General features: G+C 35.8%; 1 protein-coding gene across 2 annotated transcripts in view; it reads left to right on the top strand.

The window, feature by feature from the left end:
- LOC106060391 (zinc carboxypeptidase-like) overlaps positions 1 to 16,823 on the top strand; it is a 30,912-nt gene extending 14,089 nt beyond the window's left edge. For both annotated transcript variants that reach the window (XM_056011396.1, XM_056011395.1), the window contains exons 3-13: positions 840 to 918; positions 4,129 to 4,262; positions 4,662 to 4,767; positions 4,881 to 4,985; positions 7,165 to 7,272; positions 8,645 to 8,758; positions 9,470 to 9,557; positions 14,183 to 14,328; positions 15,060 to 15,122; positions 15,889 to 15,976; positions 16,462 to 16,823. In XM_056011396.1, the coding sequence (XP_055867371.1) occupies positions 840 to 918; positions 4,129 to 4,262; positions 4,662 to 4,767; positions 4,881 to 4,985; positions 7,165 to 7,272; positions 8,645 to 8,758; positions 9,470 to 9,557; positions 14,183 to 14,328; positions 15,060 to 15,122; positions 15,889 to 15,976; positions 16,462 to 16,643 (1,213 nt within the window). In that variant the 3' untranslated portion in view covers positions 16,644 to 16,823. The remainder of the gene's footprint in view (positions 1 to 839; positions 919 to 4,128; positions 4,263 to 4,661; positions 4,768 to 4,880; positions 4,986 to 7,164; positions 7,273 to 8,644; positions 8,759 to 9,469; positions 9,558 to 14,182; positions 14,329 to 15,059; positions 15,123 to 15,888; positions 15,977 to 16,461) is intronic.
- The last annotated feature ends 5,764 nt before the right edge of the window (positions 16,824 to 22,587 follow it).

Below are 22,587 nucleotides of genomic sequence, written 5' to 3'. Positions count from 1 at the left end.
AAGGTCTTCACAAAAGCACAAAAGAGTAAAATATGTATTCGAATTTGGACGGGTCATTTTTTTTTTCTACAAATTTTTTCACATTTTTAAGGCTTGCGAAAAAAAAAAATGTCGTGATTAAGAAGTGTACGCTTTTAGCATGCTCGGAATAAGTAACTACAGCTCCGGATTTACGACAGTGCCTCTACTAAGGGCCTTACCCTCCACAAACTCAAAAAATATACACTTTTTAAAACTAAAATATGCATATTAAATATTTTTTAAAAATAAAATTGAGATTAAATTTACAAGAACTCAATTTCTTTCATCTAAAATATAGTCTGCTTTTAGATGTCAGTATTTTCATTCATAAGTGGATCTTTATTCAAGCTTTGGAAAAATTGTAGAGGCCTCCACAAAAATCCTGCCCCGAGGTCTCAACTTTTTAAATCCGGCCTTGCTGATAATGAATCTCTTTATCGTGAATCCTCCTTAAGCCGCGGGCCTTGCACGGTTGCCCCACTAGCCACACCCCCTAAGACCGTCTCTGGTAGAATTTAAAATGTATCAGTTGAATTAAAAAGTTGATTGGGATTTATTTTTAACGTAACTTTAAAGTCAAAGTATATTACAATCTGATGTAATTTTTGCTTCGCTGTAGTAGATATTTGTCTGACTTATAGGTTTCGGATTCCCAATGAGTTTTATTAAGACTCATTGTAAAAATGAAATTATTTTGTCAATTTATTTTTTTTACCTTTAATTGCTTGGTTACTTTCTCGTCCTTGGCGTATTGGTTGCATTCTATCCAATTCTACTATAGTTACAATGATCTTATAATTATATATATATATATATAGGTTTCAACTGCTGTCGGTCAACTTCCGAGATCAGGAGGACGTCCAGTTTATTCACAGTCTAGCCAACCAGTTTTATGACGTGAGTTGAAGTATTTTAATCCTTGGTGACAGTTATCTTATCACCAAAGATCAGCCGAGCAACCGCACAAAACATATACATATATAGAAAGTCGGGGAACCACTGACTGAGTGGTCAAGTCATGATCAACGTCCATAAAAAAAAAAGAAAGATAAAACAAACAAAATATTAACACAAATACTTTTTTTTAAAGAAAAAGCTTACATAAAGAAAAAAAACTGCCCATTAGCAGCCATATATCTTAATGCTACAAGATCAAAAGAAATTTCAATACCACTAATTAATAAATTAATTGTTTTTTTTAAATTGATTCGTGTTTTGTTATAAGTGAATAATTATGTTAAGTTTTAACTTCATCCGTAAATGGGAAGTGGAAAAAATAACGTCTACAAATTGTAAACCAGACAGACAGACAGACGAATTGAGTTGATATAAGCTTTGAAAAATATTTTAATAAATTTTTGTTCTATTGAACTAAAATTGAGTCCGTTAAAGAACAGACATGAGTGGGTCTATTTGTAACGTATCTACAATTAATACAAGTATATAACCATTTGATTTTATCATTCAATGCATAGCTAACGTGATCGTTAAATCTAAATTTATATATAGATCTATATCAGGGTAAATAACTCTTGCAGGACATCAGTAATGTGAAGGTTACATGTTTCTTGTAGCTAACACTTAACGAGACTGATGAGACATTACAGTGTGATCATTTTCAAGATGATTTTTCGTAAACTTTTTTTCTTCCAGCAAATGACCACTGATATTTGTTGAATCAGCTCAGCTACAAGCTATATTGTTAACATAATGAATCAATTGTAAGCCATATTTCTGACTTGATGAATCAGATATAAGCTTTATTTCTGACTTGATGAATCAGATACAAGCTTTATTTCTGACTTGATGAATCAGATAACAGCTTTGTTTCTGACTTGATGAATCAGATATAAGCTTTATTTCTGACTTGATGAATCAGATAACAGCTTTGTTTCTGACTTGATGAATCAGATACAAGCTTTATTTCTGACTTGATGAATCAGATACAAGCTTTATTTCTGACTTGATGAATCAGATAACAGCTTTGTTTCTGACTTGATGAAGCAGATAACAGCTTTGTTTCTGACTTGATGAATCAGATAACAGCTTTATTTCTGACTTGATGAATCAGATAACAGCTTTGTTTCTGACTTGATGAATCAGATACAAGCTTTATTTCTGACTTGATGAATCAGATACAAGCTTTATTTATGACTTGATGAATCAGATAACAGCTTTGTTTCTGACTTGATGAATCAGATAACAGCTTTGTTTCTGACTTGATGAATCAGATAACAGCTTTGTTTCTGACTTGATGAATCAGATCTAAGCTATTTCAGATGATGAGTCAGATGTAAGCTATATTTCTGACTTGATGAATCAGATGTAAGATATTTCAGACTTGATGAATCAGATTAAGTTATATTTCTGACTTGATGAATCAGATGTAAGATATTTCTGACTTGATGAATCAGATGTAAGTTATATTTCTGACTTGATGAATCAGATGTAAGATATTTCTGACTTGATGAATCAGATCTAAGCTATATCAGATGATGAGTCAGATGTAAGCTATATTTGTGACTTGATGAATCAGATGTAAGATATTTCAGACTTGATGAATCAGATGTAAGTTATATTTCTGACTTGATGAATCAGATGTAAGATATTTCAGACTTGATGAATCAGATGTAAGATATTTCAGACTTGATGAATCAGATGTAAGATATTTCTGACTTGATGAATCAGATGTAAAATATTTCAGACTTGATGAATCAGATGTAAGCTATATTTCTGACTTCGGATCTCCCCCAGACATCCATATATGTACTATTGCCTGGTCGTGTGGCATGCGTTCTGGACTGTTTTCTCGTTGGTCTCACGTTCAAACCCTGCCCGCTGTTACACCCGCCTTCTTGCAGGAGGTTTGGGCAAGGATGTAATCATCTTCCATTCAGAAAGAAAACTGAAACATGTAAAAAAAAAGTTACAAAAAATGAACAAATTAAATTCAGTCATGATTGTGTTCAGATTGTGCTAGCTACTGTGGTCTAAGATCTATGTGTGTTTATAAACTACTAAGTACTAATGTAGCCTGAATTCGTGTCTCTTACTCACGTCACTAATCACTAAAGGAGTCTCTATGTGTCACGTGATGTGAAGTTTTGTAGGTGTGCAAGACGAGATTCTGCAACTGCTCCCTTGCGCACACTCCATTGGCTTCCTGTGATGGCAAGAATCGACTACAAGGTGGCCACACTTTGTCATCAGTGTATCTACAATAAAGACATGCCCTTGTACCTCAGCGAACTGATCACTTTACATGTCCCTCAGAGAACACTGCGCTCCATGGACTCAACGCTTCTAGTGATGCCATGTTTCTCCCTCAAACGTTGAGGCTTTTTCAGTACACGAACTAAAGGTTTGGAACTCACTCACCTCAGACAACTTGCTTCACTGCATTCAGGATGAACATTAAGACCTTTCTGTTCAAAAACCTTTTTAGATTAGTTTGTCATTTTAGCTGTCGTGATTATGTTTGTAATGTTATCACAATTTTGTTTTCCAAAAGCGTTCTGTAAATTAAATTATTATTATTATTATTATTTATATTTCTAAATTAAGTATACGCGTCATTCTAATTATTATTTAACAAACAACATAACACCTCGTTAGAACTGCGGGGATTTAAGGATAACATGAAATTCAAAAAAAAATTAGAAGACTCGAACCTGAGACAACTAGTGTTGTAGACAGTCCTTGACTTGTAGCACCAAACTGCTGGTAGACAATTAAACCGTTGTAGATGTATTATATCTTAACTTATAAAACTTGAAATTACTTGAGTAACTTCTTTGTGAACAAAACTAAATGTAACTTTTAGGACAATGTAAACAAAGTCAAGGTGAAAGTAAATTCAATAAAATATAGTCGACTTTAATAATAATATAAAATGCTATTTAAAAAACAAAATCTAACTCTTTTCAGTCTGGAGTCGTCTGTTCTAACTAAGACCGCTGACGACAGTGACACCTATCTTGCATCATTCACAACCAATCGCTAACCTCTTCCCACCGTCACTATAGAAACACACACACACACACACTCCATAACAACTTCTATAAAATTATGGCTACACCTTACACTCATTCTCTTTCAATATTTCAGCTTGACTTTTGGAGTCAGCCGGCAACCAATCGTAATGCCACGATTCTCGTTCCGCCATCTCTTTTAGGAACAGTGAAAACGAGGCTGGGCGAGAAAGGGCTAAGTTACACGGTACTTAGTGACCACGTGCAAAGGTAAGTGATGGAGACTTGAGCACTAGGTGGCGCTAGTTGTATTCCAGCAAGTGTGCGCTTTATGCTATGCTCTGTTGTGTTGTTTTTTTAAGATCTTCAACACAAGGAGAAAAAAAAATCTAAAATAAAGTACGAAAAATAGAGGAGGAATGGAGAAATAAAGAGAAAAAAAAGAGAGATAGAAATCAAGAGAAAAATATAGAGAATAAAGAGAGAGAGAGAGGAGATAGCAGGAAGAAGTGAAATAAGAATGAAAAATATAAAAAAAGGTGAATAAGAGAGAGAGAAAGAAAGAGGCAGAGAGAGAGAAAGAAAGAGAGAGGAGGAGGGGTACAGATAATTTGTAGCTATAAGAAAACTCACTCTTAAAGTACTGACCACGCCTACATTTCATCTAAGTCTAATCGATGCTGGATCAGCCCGTACTCCAGACGAGGAAGTGGACCGTAGGCGCCAGGTCAGTGGCTCCACCATTGACCACACCAACTACCACAGATACGACAAGGTAGTGAACCCTTTTTACTCCACTGACCTAAATAAGCCAACATATATTAAACTATATCTTAGTATTATCACGAGCTGAATATTGTGACCTAAAATAGGCATTCTTACCTGCAGATCGTGGACTATATGAACCAATTGAAGACTAAATACCCCAACAATGTGAAGATATCTGCCCTTAATAACAAGACACATGAGCGAAGGACGGTAACTCTTGTTCAGGTACTTGTGTTTGTTTCATCTGTATGTGCAGTGGCGTAGCTAGGGTGGGGAAGAGGGCGCAAATGTGAAAATCTCCCAGGCCCACACTTGATGGGGTCCTCCTAAATTTGTTTTTACATTAAATATTACGCCATCATCTCATTTCATGATGCCGAATGTCAAATTGCAGGGGACCCTAAAGAGATCAAGCCTCCGGGCCCCCGAATTCCTAGCTACGTCACTGTGTATGTGACGTTTGGTTTAGCCAACGCTACTATATAAATATCAAACGTAGCATACAAATGGGTCAAAGTTTGAGATAGTATCAGAATTCTCAAGATTTTTATCTTTAAATTCGTGAGCACCTTAGCACCACACCGCACTTTTGACCCCCACGAACAGGGTGCCCACCTTTGTTCTTAAACTCAAACAGTACGCAATAAACAAATTCGTAACAAAATCTCTTCACAGCAGTTCATAGGAATGGCTTATTAAACTATTAACCCTTCAACTGCTGTAATTTATTCATTATTAAAGAACATAAAACATGTTTCCATAAGCTATAGCTATAATTCACAAATCTTATCAACTGTCACAATAGGTGTCTCCTGCTATGACTTTTAAAGATCTTATTATTTACACGTGCTTTGGTAACGTTACAAGTGGTCACATTTAGAACCTTCTATGACACATTTGTAATTCTAGAAATACTCCTTTTTCCCTAGTGCTATTAGAGCATGGAATGGGTTGCCTGAGTCAGCCAGGAAACAAGTGACACGGCAGAATTTAAGTCTTTGATTAACATGCATGACTAGGTTGACCTAATGACACTCGTAGGACGTAATTTTTTTTTAAAAGAAACATCTTATTTTATAAGATAAGATAATGAAAGATAACATAAGGTAAAATAAGATAAGATGTACATCTCTGCCATTAATGATATCTAAAGTGTTGTTTGTGTGTGTTTGTGTGTGTTTGTGTGTGTGTGTGTGTGTGTGTGTGTGTGTAGGTATCCCAATTGCCAGAAGACAAATAAGGATATTTGAATTTTTCTTACGTCTGACTAACACTTTCATTTGTTGTTTAGTTGAAAAAATAAGATATGTAACGAATATATTTTGATAGAGTTGATTAACATATATAACTGAAATGCGTAGGACGTAATTATCTTATTTTTTTTTGTAGTAACGTCTGTAATGTATACGATATATGGAGATAATCATTTTCAATATACGGTCCTTTATGTATTTGAGTAGATAGGACATGCTGCTCTATTGGTAGGCCAAATGCCCTTTTCGATAGTCGAAATAACTTCATTGGAAAGCCTAATATTTTTGTAGGTAGTCCAAACAGCTATGTTGGAAGCCAAATACTTTTGTGGGTAGTCCAAACAGCTTTGTTAAAAAGCCAAATACTTTTGTAGGTAGTCCAAACAGCTATGTTGGAAGCCAAATACTTTTGTGGGTAGTCCAAACAGCTATGTTGGAAGCCAAATACTTTTGTAGGTAGTCCAAACAGCTTTGTTAAAAAGCCAAATACTTTTGTAGGTAGTCCAAACAGCTATGTTGGAAGCCAAATACTTTTGTGGGTAGTCCAAACAGCTATGTTGGAAGCCAAATACTTTTGTAGGTAGTCCAAACAGCTTTGTTAAAAAGCCAAATACTTTTGTAGGTAGTCCAAACAGCTATGTTGGAAGCCAAATACTTTTGTAGGTAGTCCAAACAGCTTTGTTAAAAAGCCAAATACTTTTGTAGGTAGTCCAAACAGCTATGTTGGAAGCCAAATACTTTTGTGGGTAGTCCAAACAGCTTTGTTAAAAAGCCTAATATTTTTGTGGGTGTCCAAATAGCTTTGCTGGAAAGCCAAATACTTTTATGGGTAGGCCAAAGAGCTTTGAATCGAGTTCAAAATACAAGCTTTTCGTTTCTTAATGTTATGAATGATCTCATTTCAGTTAATTATTAAATCTCATTTAGAATTCGAGAGCGTGAATATAGAGTTAGATCATTGGGAAATAGAAAGCTATTGAAACGCTTATAATCAAGAATTTTTGTTAGGAGCCATGAATAATTTTTGCAAAGTTTCAACTTGATCCTAGAATGGGAAGTGTGAAAAATAAAGTGTACAAGATTTGTACCAGACAGACAGAGTGAGTTGATACAAGCTTTGTAAATAATATTGTTACACTCTTTGTGATCAGCTGACTGGCACACCGTCCACTACGAAGAAGCCTTCCATCATCCTAGAGGCAGGACTGCATGCCAGGGAGTGGATCTCACCCGCTTCCACCTTGTTCTTTGTGGAGAAGGTCAGTGCTTGATGTCTGTAATGTAAGGTCAGTGCTTGATGTCTGTAATGTAAGGTCAGTGCTTGATGCCTGTAATGTAAGGTCAATGCTTGATGCCTGTAATGTAAGGTCAGTGCTTGATGCCTGTAATGTAAGGTCAGTGCTTGATGTCTGTAATGTAAGGTCAATGCTTGATGTCTGTAATGTAAGGTCAGTGCTTGATGCCTGTAATGTAAGGTCAGTGCTTGATGTCTGTAATGTAAGGTCAGTGCTTGATGTCTGTAATGTAAGGTCAATGCTTGATGTCTGTAATGTAAGGTCAATGCTTGATGCCTGTAATGTAAGGTCAGTGCTTGATGTCTGTAATGTAAGGTCAGTGCTTGATGTCTGTAATGTAAGGTCAGTGCTTGATGCCTGTAATGTAAGGTCAATGCTTGATGTCTGTAATGTAAGGTCAGTGCTTGATGTCTGTAATGTAAGGTCAGTGCTTGATGTCTGTAATGTAAGGTCAATGCTTGATGCCTGTAATGTAAGGTCAGTGCTTGATGTCTGTAATGTAAGGTCAGTGCTTGATGTCTGTAATGTAAGGTCAGTGCTTGATGCCTGTAATGTAAGGTCAATGCTTGATGTCTGTAATGTAAGGTCAATGCTTGATGTCTGTAATGTAAGGTCAGTGCTTGATGTCTGTAATGTAAGGTCAATGCTTGATGTCTGTAATGTAAGGTCAGTGCTTGATGTCTGTAATGTAAGGTCAGTGCTTGATGTCTGTAATGTAAGGTCAGTGCTTGATGTCTGTAATGTAAGGTCAATACTTAATGTCTGCTATGAAAGGTCAGTGCTTGATACCTGTAATGTAAGGTCAGTGCTAAATGTTTATAATGTAAGGTCAGTGCTTGATATCTAGTCTTTAACCTAAGGTCAGTGTGTTTAATGTTTATGTCACTCGTTGTATACAAGAAACTCTGTATTCACCAAACTTAAACATTGAATTAGAACAAAGTTCCATGATCAGATTGTTGGAAATGACGTCATTTAGATCTCGCGAAGGTTAAAAAAAACTTGTAAATTAACTGGAGAAGGAAAGGGAGACAAAATGTGTTGTTTTGTATACACCCAACAAGATTTTGTTTTCACTTTTAGTAAGGTAACTCCAGTTTTAAATGAATATTGAGTTTTTATGTGTTTTTTTTTTATCCAATAAGCTTTATATTCTTTATGTTCAACATTATAATGAATGGAAATTTGTTTTTTATTTATATAAGAAAGAGTTATTCCACACGCCCAAATGCACCCCCCCCCCCTCATTTTTACTTATCAACTTTCCGTCCAAAAAAGATTTTTTTCCTTATATTTTTGAAAGTAATGTTTTTCTGTTTGTTTCCACTAATTTCAGCTTCTCCAAAGTTACCAAGAAGGTGACGTCAATGCTAAACTAATGTTGGACAAATTTGATTGGTATATCGTTCCGGTGGCCAACCCTGACGGATATGAATACTCTCACACTAGAGTAAGCGTCCCAGTCAAAGTATCGATACCAACTCTTAGTCTTTACTTAACATTAACTACACTTCTTTTATTTTGTCTTGTTAGAGATTTAAATAATTTTTTTTTTCATGATGAAATCGATCCAGTATCATAAATCTATTCTAAAGATGGAATAAAATAAAAGAATCGAGCTGGCTGCAGTGATTTGTAACAATCTTGGTGACTTTACGACTGACCTAAGTGTACGCTAAATGGATGGACAGACGGACTCAGGGGCGCCGTAAAAAAAAATCCCAGTCTTCACCGAGATTCGAACAAAAGATCTCATGTTTGGAAGCCAAACGTTTAACAGTTCGACCCATCCAACTCTAATGGGTATCTGACTTTAGTTGGGGAAAGTAAAGGCGGTTGGTCGTTGTGCTGGCCACATGACACCCAACTTTTTAACCATTGGCCAATGAATCAGATGACCTTTACATGATCTGCCCCATATATCGCATGGTCTGAGAGGGAAACTTTACTTTTTTTTTTTACTAAGTGTACGCTCCTTAACCATCACTAGCAACAGATGACCTTAACGTTCTCTGATCTATAAATAGGAATGACTTGAAGCGATACTCAATTTTTGCTTAATTTTGCGTATGCACAAAGCTATAAAATAGCTTATTACTCCGTGGGTATTTCTAATTTGCTTATAATTTATAGGCATGTATTTGTCTGTTTATTGTACCAGTACAGGCTGTGGAGAAAAAACAAACGACCAATCAGCACCAGGTGCTCCGGCGTTGATCTGAACAGGAATTTTGATGTGGCATTTAGAAGTAAGTCTAATTTTAATGTGGCATTTAGAAGTAGGTCTAATTTTGATGTGGCATTTAGAAGTAGGTCTAATTTTGATGTGGCATTTAGAAGTAAGTCTAATTTTGATGTGGCATTTAGAAGTAGGTCTAATTTTGATGTGGCATTTAGAAGTAAGTCTAATTTTGATGTGGCATTTAGAAGTAAGTCTAATTTTGATGTGGCATTTAGAAGTAAGTCTAATTTTAATGTGGCATTTAGAAGTAGGTCTAATTTTGATGTGGCATTTAGAAGTAGGTCTAATTTTGATGTGGCATTTAGAAGTAAGTCTAATTTTGATGTGGCATTTAGAAGTAGGTCTAATTTTGATGTGGCATTTAGAAGTAAGTCTAATTTTGATGTGGCATTTAGAAGTAAGTCTAATTTTGATGTGGCATTTAGAAGTAAGTCTAATTTTGATGTGGCATTTAGAAGTAAGTCTAATTTTGATGTGGCATTTAGAAGTAGGTCTAATTTTGATGTGGCATTTAGAAGTAAGTCTAATTTTGATGTGGCATTTAGAAGTAGGTCTAATTTTGATGTGGCATTTAGAAGTAAGTCTAATTTTGATGTGGCATTTAGAAGTAAGTCTAATTTTGATGTGGCATTTAGAAGTAAGTCTAATTGTGATATGGCATTTAGAAGTAAGTCTAATTTTGATGTGGCATTTAGAAGTAAGTCTAATTTTGATGTGGCATTTAGAAGTAAGTCTAATTTTGATGTGGCATTTAGAAGTAAGTCTAATTTTAATGTGGCATTTAGAAGTAGGTCTAATTTTGATGTGGCATTTAGAAGTAGGTCTAATTTTGATGTGGAATTTAGAAGTAAGTCTAATTTTGATGTGGCATTTAGAAGTAGGTCTAATTTTGATGTGGCATTTAGAAGTAAGTCTAATTTTGATGTGGCATTTAGAAGTAAGTCTAATTTTGATGTGGCATTTAGAAGTAAGTCTAATTTTGATGTGGCATTTAGAAGTAAGTCTAATTTTGATGTGGCATTTAGAAGTAGGTCTAATTTTGATGTGGCATTTAGAAGTAAGTCTAATTTTGATGTGGCATTTAGAAGTAGGTCTAATTTTGATGTGGCATTTAGAAGTAAGTCTAATTTTGATGTGGCATTTAGAAGTAAGTCTAATTTTGATGTGGCATTTAGAAGTAAGTCTAATTGTGATATGGCATTTAGAAGTAAGTCTAATTGTGATGTGGCATTTAGAAGTAAGTCTAATTGTGATGTGGCATTTAGAAGCAAGTCTAATTGTGATGTGGCATTTAGAAGCAAGTCTAATTTTGATGTGGCATTTAGAAGTAAGTCTAATTGTGATATGGCATTTAGAAGTAAGTCTAATTGTGATGTGGCATTTAGAAATAAGTCTAATTGTGATGTGGCATTTAGAAGTAAGTCTAATTGTGATGTGGCATTTAGAAGCAAGTCTAATTGTGATGTGGCATTTAGAAGTAAGTCTAATTGTTATCCCCACCACTCATCACCCATGTGTACCTGACCGTGTCGTACTCGTTCTGGACTATCGTTTGATGGTTTCGATGGTCTCTGGTTCGAAACCTGCCCTCCGTAACCCACGCTGTCCGTCCTTCTGGAGGTTTGGGCTAAGTTGTTATAATCTTCACATCCGACAGAACATCCGAATTCCAAAGTAGGTAATATTAACCCATCTCTACCTAGAACACTGCTGTGGCAACGAATGTATTTTGACCAGTTCCCAGCGGGTTAATTACCAGAGATAATAAGCGCTAAGACTATTCTGATGGCCTCCCTCATTGCTGCCCACCTAAAGGAACAAAAACTCTAGTTGCAAACCTCAGCTGCCTATACCACAACATAGAAAAGGCTTCGTGCGTCAACCTTTAGGTAAAAATCAGAAGCTATTGATCCTTAGGCAACTTGTAGCCCACACTACACTTTGACCAGCGATTCTACTGATCGCAAACTGTATGTTTGTTTTTTTTATTCCATTTGACCCATCTGCTTCATATAGCAGGGCCGGTCTGGGGTAAACGGAGGCCCTAAGAGAAGGGGATTAATTAGCCCCAAATGAAATAGGAAAATAAAAAGACCCAAACAAAAAATTACGCAATGCATCGACAAACAAATACAATAAATTCATGTAGCTCCATTCCCGTAGAGTTTCGTATGAAATCTTGAATCATAATAGTCAAGTCATACGAGTTCTGCCATGTTTGAAATTCGATCCAAGTTTCGCATTTTTATATAATTTGTGTGTGTGTACTTGCGGGGAACCCCCCCCCCCCCAACTAGGCAACCCTAGTCGGCTGCCTAGTTTGCCTATGCCTAAGTCTGGCCCACTGGCGGATCCAGAACTTTTGAGTGGGGGGGGGCGATTTTTTTCCAAACCCTAACCCTAATGCCCAGTAAACCCTAACCCTATGCATAAACGTACGTATATATATATATATATATATCAGAATTTTTAAAAAGCAGCATTTCTCAACCTTTGGTGAAAAACAAAACAACTGGGGCATCGCTATAAGGTTTTCAAGTGGGGTTCGGGGCGAAGCCCCGCCGGCAAAAGCGTTTTCTTGCATTCTTCACTGTAGAAACGCATTCTCCTGATATCTAGAACTCATTATTTATCAATGGAGTTCAGGGCGAAGCCCCGACGCCAAAACCGTTTTCTTGCTTTTTTCACTGCAGAAAAGTATTCTCCTGACATTTACAGCTCATTATTTATCAATGGAGTTCGGGGCGAAGCCCCGACGCCAAAAGTGTTTTCTTGCATTATTCATTGCAGTAACGCATTCTCCTGACATCTACAACTCATTATTCATCAATGGAGTTCGGGGCGAAGCCCCGCCGCCAAAAGCGTTTTGTTGCATTCTTCATTGCAGTAACGCATTCTCCTGACATCTACAGATCATTATTCATCAATGGAGTTCGGGGCGAAGCCCCGCCGCCAAAAGCTTTTTTTTTGCATACTTCACAGAAGAAACGTACTCTCCTGACCTAAAACTCATTATTCATACTATTAAAAAAGGACCTTTTGAATAATGTTGTACTTGAAAAATATTCTAATATGAATTTATAGGCCCTTAATACATTGCAAAAAAATCCGATTTGTTCCTTGAAAAGATAAGATACCCCACATATTTAGATTTTGGCTTTGAGGATCTCCGCCGAAAAAAAATTATTCGATAAATCATATTCAATAAAATCAAAGTATAAATTGTGAGTTATAGTCCCAAATTTATTTAACTAGAAAAATATCAGATTGAGTAAAGGTTAGAAAAAGGCGACTATGAAAAAATGATTTGGGTTTAGAACTCATCTCATTCATTTGAGTTTAGAACTCATCTCAATCGTGACTCTTATACTGAAAAATTTCGTTTGAATTCTAATTTTTTGAATGCAAAGTCTTTCTTAAAATAGTTATGATAAATTCATGTGAAATTACACAAACTCTGTCTGGAAATGGGAGGAGCGGTAGAATGAAAATGATTAATCCTCGCTCCTTTAATAGTTTCTGCTAAAGATTGCATTTGGCATTAAAGAATAGGGGTGGGGCGACTCGATATAAGAATTTAATTTATAGTATATATAAATTATATTAGTGACAGATGTTTTTGTTTTGTAATTTCCTAACTGTAATACAAAAAGAAAAAGTATTGGTTTGTCCGATGGGGGAAAGGTGATTGCATGAATCGCCCCTCCCACCTGGTACAACCCTTTTTCATTTAAATTTTACTAATAAAATTTGAGATTAGAGTGTGGTACGACATAATATACAATGAGTTCACATATCAATATATAGTTTATATTATATAGATATTCAACTAATTTTGTTCACAAACTATGATTCTCCATAAAAATAGGACCGCCCCCCCCACTCAGAGGGCTAGAGTGGGAAGGGCAGTACATGCAATTTACCCCTCCCCAACCTCACCGAAACGGCCAAGATACAAGAAGGCGAGCGACATAATATAAATCTATATATTAATTCAACTAATTTTGTTCACAAACTATGATTTCTCCATTAAAGTAGGACCGCCCCCCCCCCTCAAAAGGTTTAGGTGGGAAGGGCAGTAGAGATAAATTGGCAAACAGGGAACGACATAATACAAAGATCGGATAAAATATCAATAACAAGTTTTAATCACATAGATATTTAATTGATTCTGTTAGCAAGCTGTGATTTCTACAAAAAAATTGGACCGCCCCCCCCCACTCGAAAGTTTATGGGGGGGGGCGGTATTGATACCATCGCCCCCTCATGACCCCACCAAATCGGCCAACATACTAGAGGGGGGGCGAAATAATCTAAAAATAGGTTGAAATATAAATAATTAGTATATAATATTAACATAAGTAATGAATTCGTATACAAATTGTGTAAATTCTATACTAAAATTCGTCCGCCCCCCCCCCGAAGGGGGGGGGGTCGGCCGAGTGGGGGGGGGGCGATCGCCCCTACCGCCCCCCCCCTGGATCCGCCAGTGGTCTGGCCCTGCATAGTGTGTGTGTGTGTGTGTACTTCTGTTTGGCAACAAATTTCCAATTTCCAACGCCGATATAGCACCACCAAAATTAAGAGCATTTAATGAATATTTAAGGATTCTTATTTTGTGTCTCAATATAGCCACCGGAGTTTCCCTCAGTTGTGTAGAGTATAACTATTGTGGGGAAAAAGCTTTTTCCGAGCCTGAGTCTGTGAACCTGAAGGATTTGTTTAATAGTTTAAACGACAGCGCTGTTGCTTATCTGTCTATCCACGCTTTCGCACAGGTCAGTACTGAAAGTAGAAACTGAATAAGGTAGACGTTTTTGAAAAAAATCGAGTCTTATGTAAATTTTGAGCGTGACTATTGAGACAAACACTTTGATTTTGACACAAAAGAATACAATGAGTTCCTTGCGTGCAATTGTGTCGCTTTAAGAAAAAAATCTTTAAATTCGTCGTAACACAAAGGACAACAAAAATTAGCGCTTTATTGAGCTTTACAGTTTACAGTTCCACTTCTTACCTTACAAAGTCTTCATGGATGGATAATGGAGCCTGGACACTAGACGACTATTTCGAAAACGGCTCTAAAGGTTTCCCTGGTAATTTGACAGCTTATGTACAGCATTGGGTAAAAGACAAACTAGTTGAGAGTCCTCAGCGTGAAACGTTCGACCGTTATAATTCTTCAAAATATAATCATCTTGAAATTAAGTTTGCCGATTTTGATTATGATTTCAGTAGTATTCATGTGCTCTAGAGTTGTTTCTTTGTATTTAGTTACAATCACCGAAAGAGATTTATAAAAAAATTTTTTTTTTTGGTTTGTTAAAAGATCATACTTTTAGATTTGACTTTAATTAAAAAAAAATATAGCAGTGCTGTTTTTCTAGTTTAACGAAATCTGAAAACAATTGTTTTAAATTATGAATATAAATTTTTCTCTTTCTATTTTCCATTAAGCACCAATAGAGGATTTTAAAAAAGTATTCTATATTATTTCCAACTCTTAAAGGTTCTATTGGTTCCGTGGAGCTACAGCCATCTTGCAGCTAAACCGTCAGGCTACCAGGAAAAAGTAAGTAGGCTGTTTGGTGTCGAAGCAAGGTAGTGTAAACAGCTTCAAATCACTTAAGATCTTCTCAAAGCTTACTCTTGGACTTTAATCAATCTTTTTTTTTTACAATACCTCTATTCATGTCACTCCTTCATGGAACATGGACCCAGCAGGAACCTGGACAGATAATCTCAAAAACAGCTCTAACGATTTTCCTATAAATTTAACAGTTGATGTATATCGCTGAGAAAAGAATTACTAGCTTGTTGGTCAAACAGGGCAATCTCTAGTTTGACCGTTATAATTTTTCAAAGTAAAAAATAAATAAAAAAAACAAACAAAGATGACGTAGTCCGCTTGAGTGTACCGAAATTATACGGTAACGGGGTAGAGTTTAGGTTGCTTCAATTTTATTGAAAGACTATCTAAGCTTTACTAATAATTTAATACGTAAATCTAATATAGATTACATCTAGAGCTAGAAGTTAATCTAGACTAGTTAAGTTTTCTAAATCAGAAGTCTAGGTCTAGTATTAGATCTAGATGTCAATTTAATGATAATATCAATAAATAATCGCTAAATACGAAGTCCTGGTGGCTCAATTGTGAAATGCAAACATTCATGCATCTGAGGGTTTTAAAATGAGGGGTTCGATACCTGGTTTGAATGACAATAATTTTTACAAACTATTTTCTTGTATATTTTATTTGAAGGTGTATAATGGAGATATCGTATTGTTTTTATAAATGTATTTTTTAAAAATGTTTGTCTTGTTTTCTCCTAAAGGAAAAGGTTGTCAAGAAAATGTTGGATTCCATGATCGCCTCCCACGGAATGCAGTACACCACTGGCAACTGCCTCCAACTCTTAGGATGTAAGCTTCCTGTTAAAATAAGTGGACATTTTCTATAAATCATCTTACTTTTAGGAATACTATTGATTTTTTAAAAAACCCTTAAGACTTTCGACAGCCTGGTCCTAAAGTGGTCTAACAAAATATTTCAAAAAACGAAACATGACCTGGAAAAGAGTCAATGTTGGCAGACTTCTCAGGACATCAGGGATTCAGTCCAGAGCTTTTGGCTACCCTCACTCACATAATAATGATGATGCTGATGATGAGTATGATGATACATGTAAAGAAATGGCTCACCTCTATTTTTACTTTTCCTAAAACAGATGTCATATACTACGTAGAAGTGGGTAGATTTAAACACGAAATAGGAGAATCCTAAAGTCTTTAATGACTCATGCTTAGTACTTAAGTTAAGCAGCTCAACACTCGACCATCAAATCCAAAATAATTGGTGGTAATTGAAACCAACACAGTAAGAAAAAAATACTTTTGTCTTCTTACAGATTCGGCATCCGGAACATCATCTGATTGGGTCGCCAGCCGCAAGCCTAGCATTCTGTCCTTGACCTATGAACTACGACCGAAGCTGAACGACAGGAGAGGCTTCGTACTTCCGCCGACAGAAATTGTAGCAACAGGAGAGGAACTATACGACAGTCTCAAGGCCATGGCCACGGCTCTTTAACTCTTTCTCTCCGTAATTATTTACCACATTCTGGTGGAATCAACGCTGGTATTGTCAGTTAGGAGAGAAAGAGTTAAATCCGCTTGTAGTTTAATCGTCTGCTCAAGGTTCTAAAAAAAAAAGCGTATAAATGACCAGAAATGATTTTGAATAGATGTAATAAAAATGAAAGATCTACAGTTTGAGTTGTACTGTCCACGTTTGTAGGACTTAAAAGTCTCAAGATATTTCTTTATAAATAAAGTTGTTTAGGTGCCCTCTGGACCATACCCCCTTGGGCAAGGGCATTTTTATTTCGACATCTGGAATCTGGACGCAAACTCTTAGCCAGTGTATTTAATTATTAACTGTCTTTGAAAAAAAGAAAACTACTCAAATAGGCTCTGACCTCATTAATGACAGCACTGTTGAAATTCATCTTAATCTCTGATGCAAGATTTATGTATAATAATAATAATAATAATCTTTTTTATCCAAAAGGAAATTTGTCTTACAATGTGTGCATTACCCTAAACAAAACATTATAATTATAGAAAACCAAAATATACATTCACACCAGACTCACTCATACTCATAATTTACATACGAAAAGTTTATATCAGATTGTTTCTATTTAATGATTTGATTGGCAGGGGAACAAAAGAGTTTCTGTGTTTGTCTTTGCTATAGGTGTCTTGTATTTCTTTTGTGATGACAAAATCACAAAATCATGACTCAAAGGGTGATTTTTTTAATTTCTAGAATAGTGCTACCAGATGCAGTGGCGTAGCATCCATGGCGCGAAGGAGTTCAATGAACCCGGGCCCACGATCATTTAGGGGCCCACTCCCGATGGCGCAATAACCATTGCGCCAGGGTCAGATTTACCCCTATGCAACATTAGGGCCCCCAAGAAATATTTAGTAGTTATATATAATATCTGGACTTATAAGGGCCCCATTTCTCAAATAGCTTAAGGGACCTTTTCAACTCTAAATACGGCACTGCATGGCGCGTAGGGGTTTCATTGCGCCTGGGCCCATGACTAATGACCAGTTGTGGCATACATGAGCTCTGAGGAGTGACAACAACGAGGGAGAAAGATAATTACAATTTTCTTAAAACAGTTTTAAAAATATGTTAAGTTTTCTAAACATATCTTAAACGTCAATTCAAACTTTATATTTTCAAAACGTTAATCCATGTCAACGGACGGTACATACACATAGACGGCCTGTGTGATTGTGATATAAGGAACTGCTTTCATCAGGTTTATTGTAATGGTGGTGAAGAATCGTTGGTGGTGACATGTGGTACCCATTCTTTCATTTGGTTTTTCCCATTTATTTTAATAAAGCCGTTGATAGTGTCACCTTATTTCTCTGCTGTTTTTTTTTCAGTTTTCTATTACCATACATTTAGACTCAACAATATGTACTACTATACCAGTGGCGTAGCATCCAGGGCAAAAGTAACATCATATTCTGTTATATAGAGAATCCTTAAAGATGTTGAATATTTGAACTACTTACAGTGAACGAATTGGGGAGAAGGTTAATAAACAATTTTCAAGATAGAGCGATGCTTAATTTATCATGGAATAGTGTCTGGAATGGCTGCCTTGTCGTAATTTATGTGCACTGGACTGTTTGTTCGGATGGTCTCGTGTTTATACTCTAAGACAGAATCAATGTGGTTTGTTTTCCAACTGAATTAAAAAAAAAAAAGAGCCAATTTGACTTCATCAACAACTTGCCAAACATGAAGACAACATAAAAGACTGAGAGCGGTGGATGATGTAAACACAGAGCACAGTTGACAAATACTGACTGAAAGTAGTTCATCGCCTAATGAATTTTAGCTTTAACTTTAGCATGCAACAACATTTCATTTAATGATCATCGCTAAGATTATTGTTTGGGTTCATTAAATTGTCATCGCTAAGATTATTGTTTGGGTTCATTAAATTGTCAACGCTAAGATTATTGTTTGGGTTCATTAAATTGTCAACGCTAAGATTATTGTTTGGGTTCATTAAATTGTCATCGCTAAGATTAATGTTTGGGTTCATTAAATTGTCATCGCTAAGATTATTGTTTGGGTTCATTAAATTGTCATCGCTAAGATTATCGTTTGGGTTCATTAAATTGTCATCGCTAAGATTATTGTTTGGGTTCATTAAATTGTCATCGCTAAGATTATTGTTTGGGTTCATTAAATTGTCATCGCTAAGATTATTGTTTGGGTTCATTAAATTGTCATCGCTAAGATTATTGTTTGGGTTCATTAAATTGTCATCGCTAAGATTATTGTTTGGGTTCATTAAATTGTCATTGCTAAGATTATTGTTTGGGTTAATTAAATTGTCAACGCTAAGATTATTGTTTGGGTTCATTAAATTGTCATCGCTAAGATTATTGTTTGGGTTCATTAAATTGTCATCGCTAAGATTATCGTTTGGGTTCATTAAATTGTCATCGCTAAGATTATTGTTTGGGTTCATTAAATTGTCATCGCTAAGATTATTGTTTGGGTTCATTAAATTGTCATCGCTAAGATTATTGTTTGGGTTCATTAAATTGTCATCGCTAAGATTATTGTTTGGGTTCATTAAATTGTCATCGCTAAGATTATTGTTTGGGTTCATTAAATTGTCATCGCTAAGATTATTGTTTGGGTTAATTAAATTGTCAACGCTAAGATTATTGTTTGGGTTCATTAAATTGTCATCGCTAAGATTATTGTTTGGGTTCATTAAATTGTCATCGCTAAGATTATTGTTTGGGTTCATTAAATTGTCATCGCTAAGATTATTGTTTGGGTTCATTAAATTGTCATCGCTAAGATTATTGTTTGGGTTCATTAAATTGTCATCGCTAAGATTATTGTTTGGGTTAATTAAATTGTCAACGCTAAGATTATTGTTTGGGTTCATTAAATTGTCATCGCTAAGATTATTGTTTGGGTTCATTAAATTGTCATCGCTAAGATTATCGTTTGGGTTCATTAAATTGTCATCGCTAAGATTATCGTTTGGGTTCATTAAATTGTCATCGCTAAGATTATCGTTTGGGTTCATTAAATTGTCATCGCTAAGATTATCGTTTAAGTGACACAACTAACAACGACATTTTCTTAGCAGTTCCATAAATTCATAAGAAAAAGCGAAGACCTGTTGGGAAATGCTTTTCTAATCTAATCTAATCTTATATGATACAGACGTTACTTCAAAAAAGAAAATGATTACGTCCTACGATTCATGCATCTAGTTATGCATGTTAACCATTGTTGTTTTTCCTGGCTGGCTCAGGCAACCCATTCTATGCTCTAATAGCATTAGGGAAGAAGGGGCATTTGTACAAATTGTCCTAGCATATGGAATGTGGAATGTGCCTTTATCTTTGTGTCTTTCTGAGTATTTTATTAAATTTCGTTTTTTGTATTTGAAGATTATGGTTCAGTGTTTTATGTATAATTGCTACTTTACTTTTGAGTCTTCTGTCCCGAAGGCTTTCTAAATTTAGTGATTTTACTAAAGGTGTTACTCTAGTCAAATGTGAATATTCGTTTGTTATAAATCTCACAGCTCTATTTTGTGTCTGTTCCAATTTCTTAATGTTTTCTTGAGTTGAGGGGTCCCAAACAGATTATGCATATTCTATTATTGGCCTAACCAAGGTTATATAACATTTTAGTTTTATGTTCTTATTTGATTTATAGAAACTTCTATATATTAACCCTAATGCTTTTTTTATTTTTGATAGTTCCATCAATATGGGGATTCCATGACAGTTTTTCAATTATTATAACACCTAAGTATTTTGCATTTTTAGTCTGTGTTACTGGTTTACCATGAATAAGATAAGTGGACTTAATTTGTTTTAGTTTTTTGTTACTCTTAATAACTGACATTTTTCTGGGTGGAAAGACATGCTCCAATTTGATTCCCATTTCTGTAATTCATCTCATTCTCTTTGTAAAATATCTGTGTCTTGTGTTGTTTCCATTGTTCTAGTGCAAAATATTTAAGGAGATCCAATCTACGCCATATTTCTCTATCATGCTTGGCAGCACTCAAGAAGTATTCAAAGTGGATTCAATTAGCATTAGTTTCTGAAATGGTTTTGTGAGCTCCGACGACGAAATACCCAAAAAAATCGGAGTCAGAGAGTCATTTGTAGGTTTTTATATTTGGGAGTACCAGAAGTCTGCAGAATCGGCTGAACTAATACTTCAAGTAATAAACAATCACAATCTTTCTTTCAATTAGGCTACTAGTGAGGCCAAGTTTTTTTTTTGTCACACACAAAATTTGTCATAAGAGGGGGGGGGAGAGGGGCCCATTATCATTTTCTTGAACCCGGGCCCACGGGTACCTAACTACGCTACTGATCATGTGTCCGGCCGAAGAAAGGCATGTCCTCTTTTTAGTGGTTGTGCGCCCCGTCTGGCAGGCTTTGGCCTTAAAATGGAAAATGTCTGGCTTTCACTGTTGTTCCCTGTTAATGTATTTAAGTTATCAATGGAATAAAATTCTTCATTTCCGGTGCAAACACAAACATTCTCTAATATAGAGAAGATATATAACACTTTTCAAAATAACCATCTTCAGAATCAGGGCTGTTTAAAAGAAATCTTTTACCCAGAGCTACTCAAGATGTTAATGTTGTTTTTTTTTTTACACAGCTTATATCAACTCACACTGTCCGTCTGTCTGATACACATTTTTTACACCTTATTTCTCCTACTTCCCATTCTCAGATTAAGTTGAAACTTTGCACAATTATCGCCCAGAATAAAACATGAATGAATACCAAAAAATTGCCAATTAATTAATGAATTATTGGTAATTAATAATTTTGTTTGATATAGAAAAGGGGAAATAAATCTATCTTACAGTAATGAGATATATGGTTGTAAATGTGAACCTCTTTCCCTTATACTTACATAAGTCTTTTTTTGTTGTAAAGAATTAAAAAAAAAAATATTGTTATTTTTTGCGAGTATAATGTTAATATGTTGAGTCTTTTTGGTGATTGCGTACATTGGACAAAAGAGAAAAAGAGTACTAGATCATGATGGTACATAATAGTTAAAAGAGATAGAGAGAGACTGAAAGAGACAGAGAGTGAAAAGAGATAAGAGAGGAGACAGCGGAAAGAGCGACAGAGAAGATAGGGGAAGAAAGAGATACAGAGAGGAGAGAGTGGAAAGAGACAGAGAGGATAGAGAGACAGAGAGGAGAGAGACAGAGAAAAGAGAGACAGAGAGGAGAGAGACAGAGAGGAGAGAGAGACAGAGAGGAGAGAGAGAGACAGAGAGGAGAGAGAGACAGTGAGGAGAGACAGGAAGGAAATAGAGACAGAGAGGATGGAGAGAGAGAGAAGAGAGAGATAGAGAGGAGAGAGAGACAGAGAGGATGTAGAGACAGAAAGGACAGAGAGAAAGAAAGGACAGAGAGACAGAAAGGACAGAGAGAGACAGAAAGGACAGAGAGAAAGAAAGGACAGAGAGACAGAAAGGACAGAGAGAAAGAAAGGACAGAGAGACAGAAAGGACAGAGAGAGACAGAAAGGACAGAGAGAGACAGAAAGGACAGAGAGAGACAGAAAGGACAGAGAGAGACAGAAAGGACAGAGAGAGATAGAAAGGACAGAGAGAGACAGAAAGGACAGAGAGAGACAGAAAGGACAGAGAGAGACAGAAAGGACAGAGAGAGACAGAAAGGACAGAGAGAGACAGAAAGGACAGAGAGAGACAGAAAGGACAGAGAGATACAGAAAGGAGAGAGAGATACAGAAAGGAGAGAGAGAAGGGCTAGTATATGGCCAAACATAAAAGTAACATGACAAATAGTAGAATACTTAATATAAATTTCAAACGGATTACAGACATTAATTCTTTTTTTGTTTCGTCAGCTGCCTGCACCTTTGGATGTATTTCAGTTTTAAAAATGTATGCGATG

The sequence above is a fragment of the Biomphalaria glabrata genome, chromosome 14, assembly GCF_947242115.1.
Source record: "Biomphalaria glabrata chromosome 14, xgBioGlab47.1, whole genome shotgun sequence".
NCBI lineage: Eukaryota > Metazoa > Mollusca > Gastropoda > Planorbidae > Biomphalaria > Biomphalaria glabrata.
Note: the sequence above shows the minus strand (reverse complement) of the source record. Positions and strands in the feature narration are given on the sequence as shown.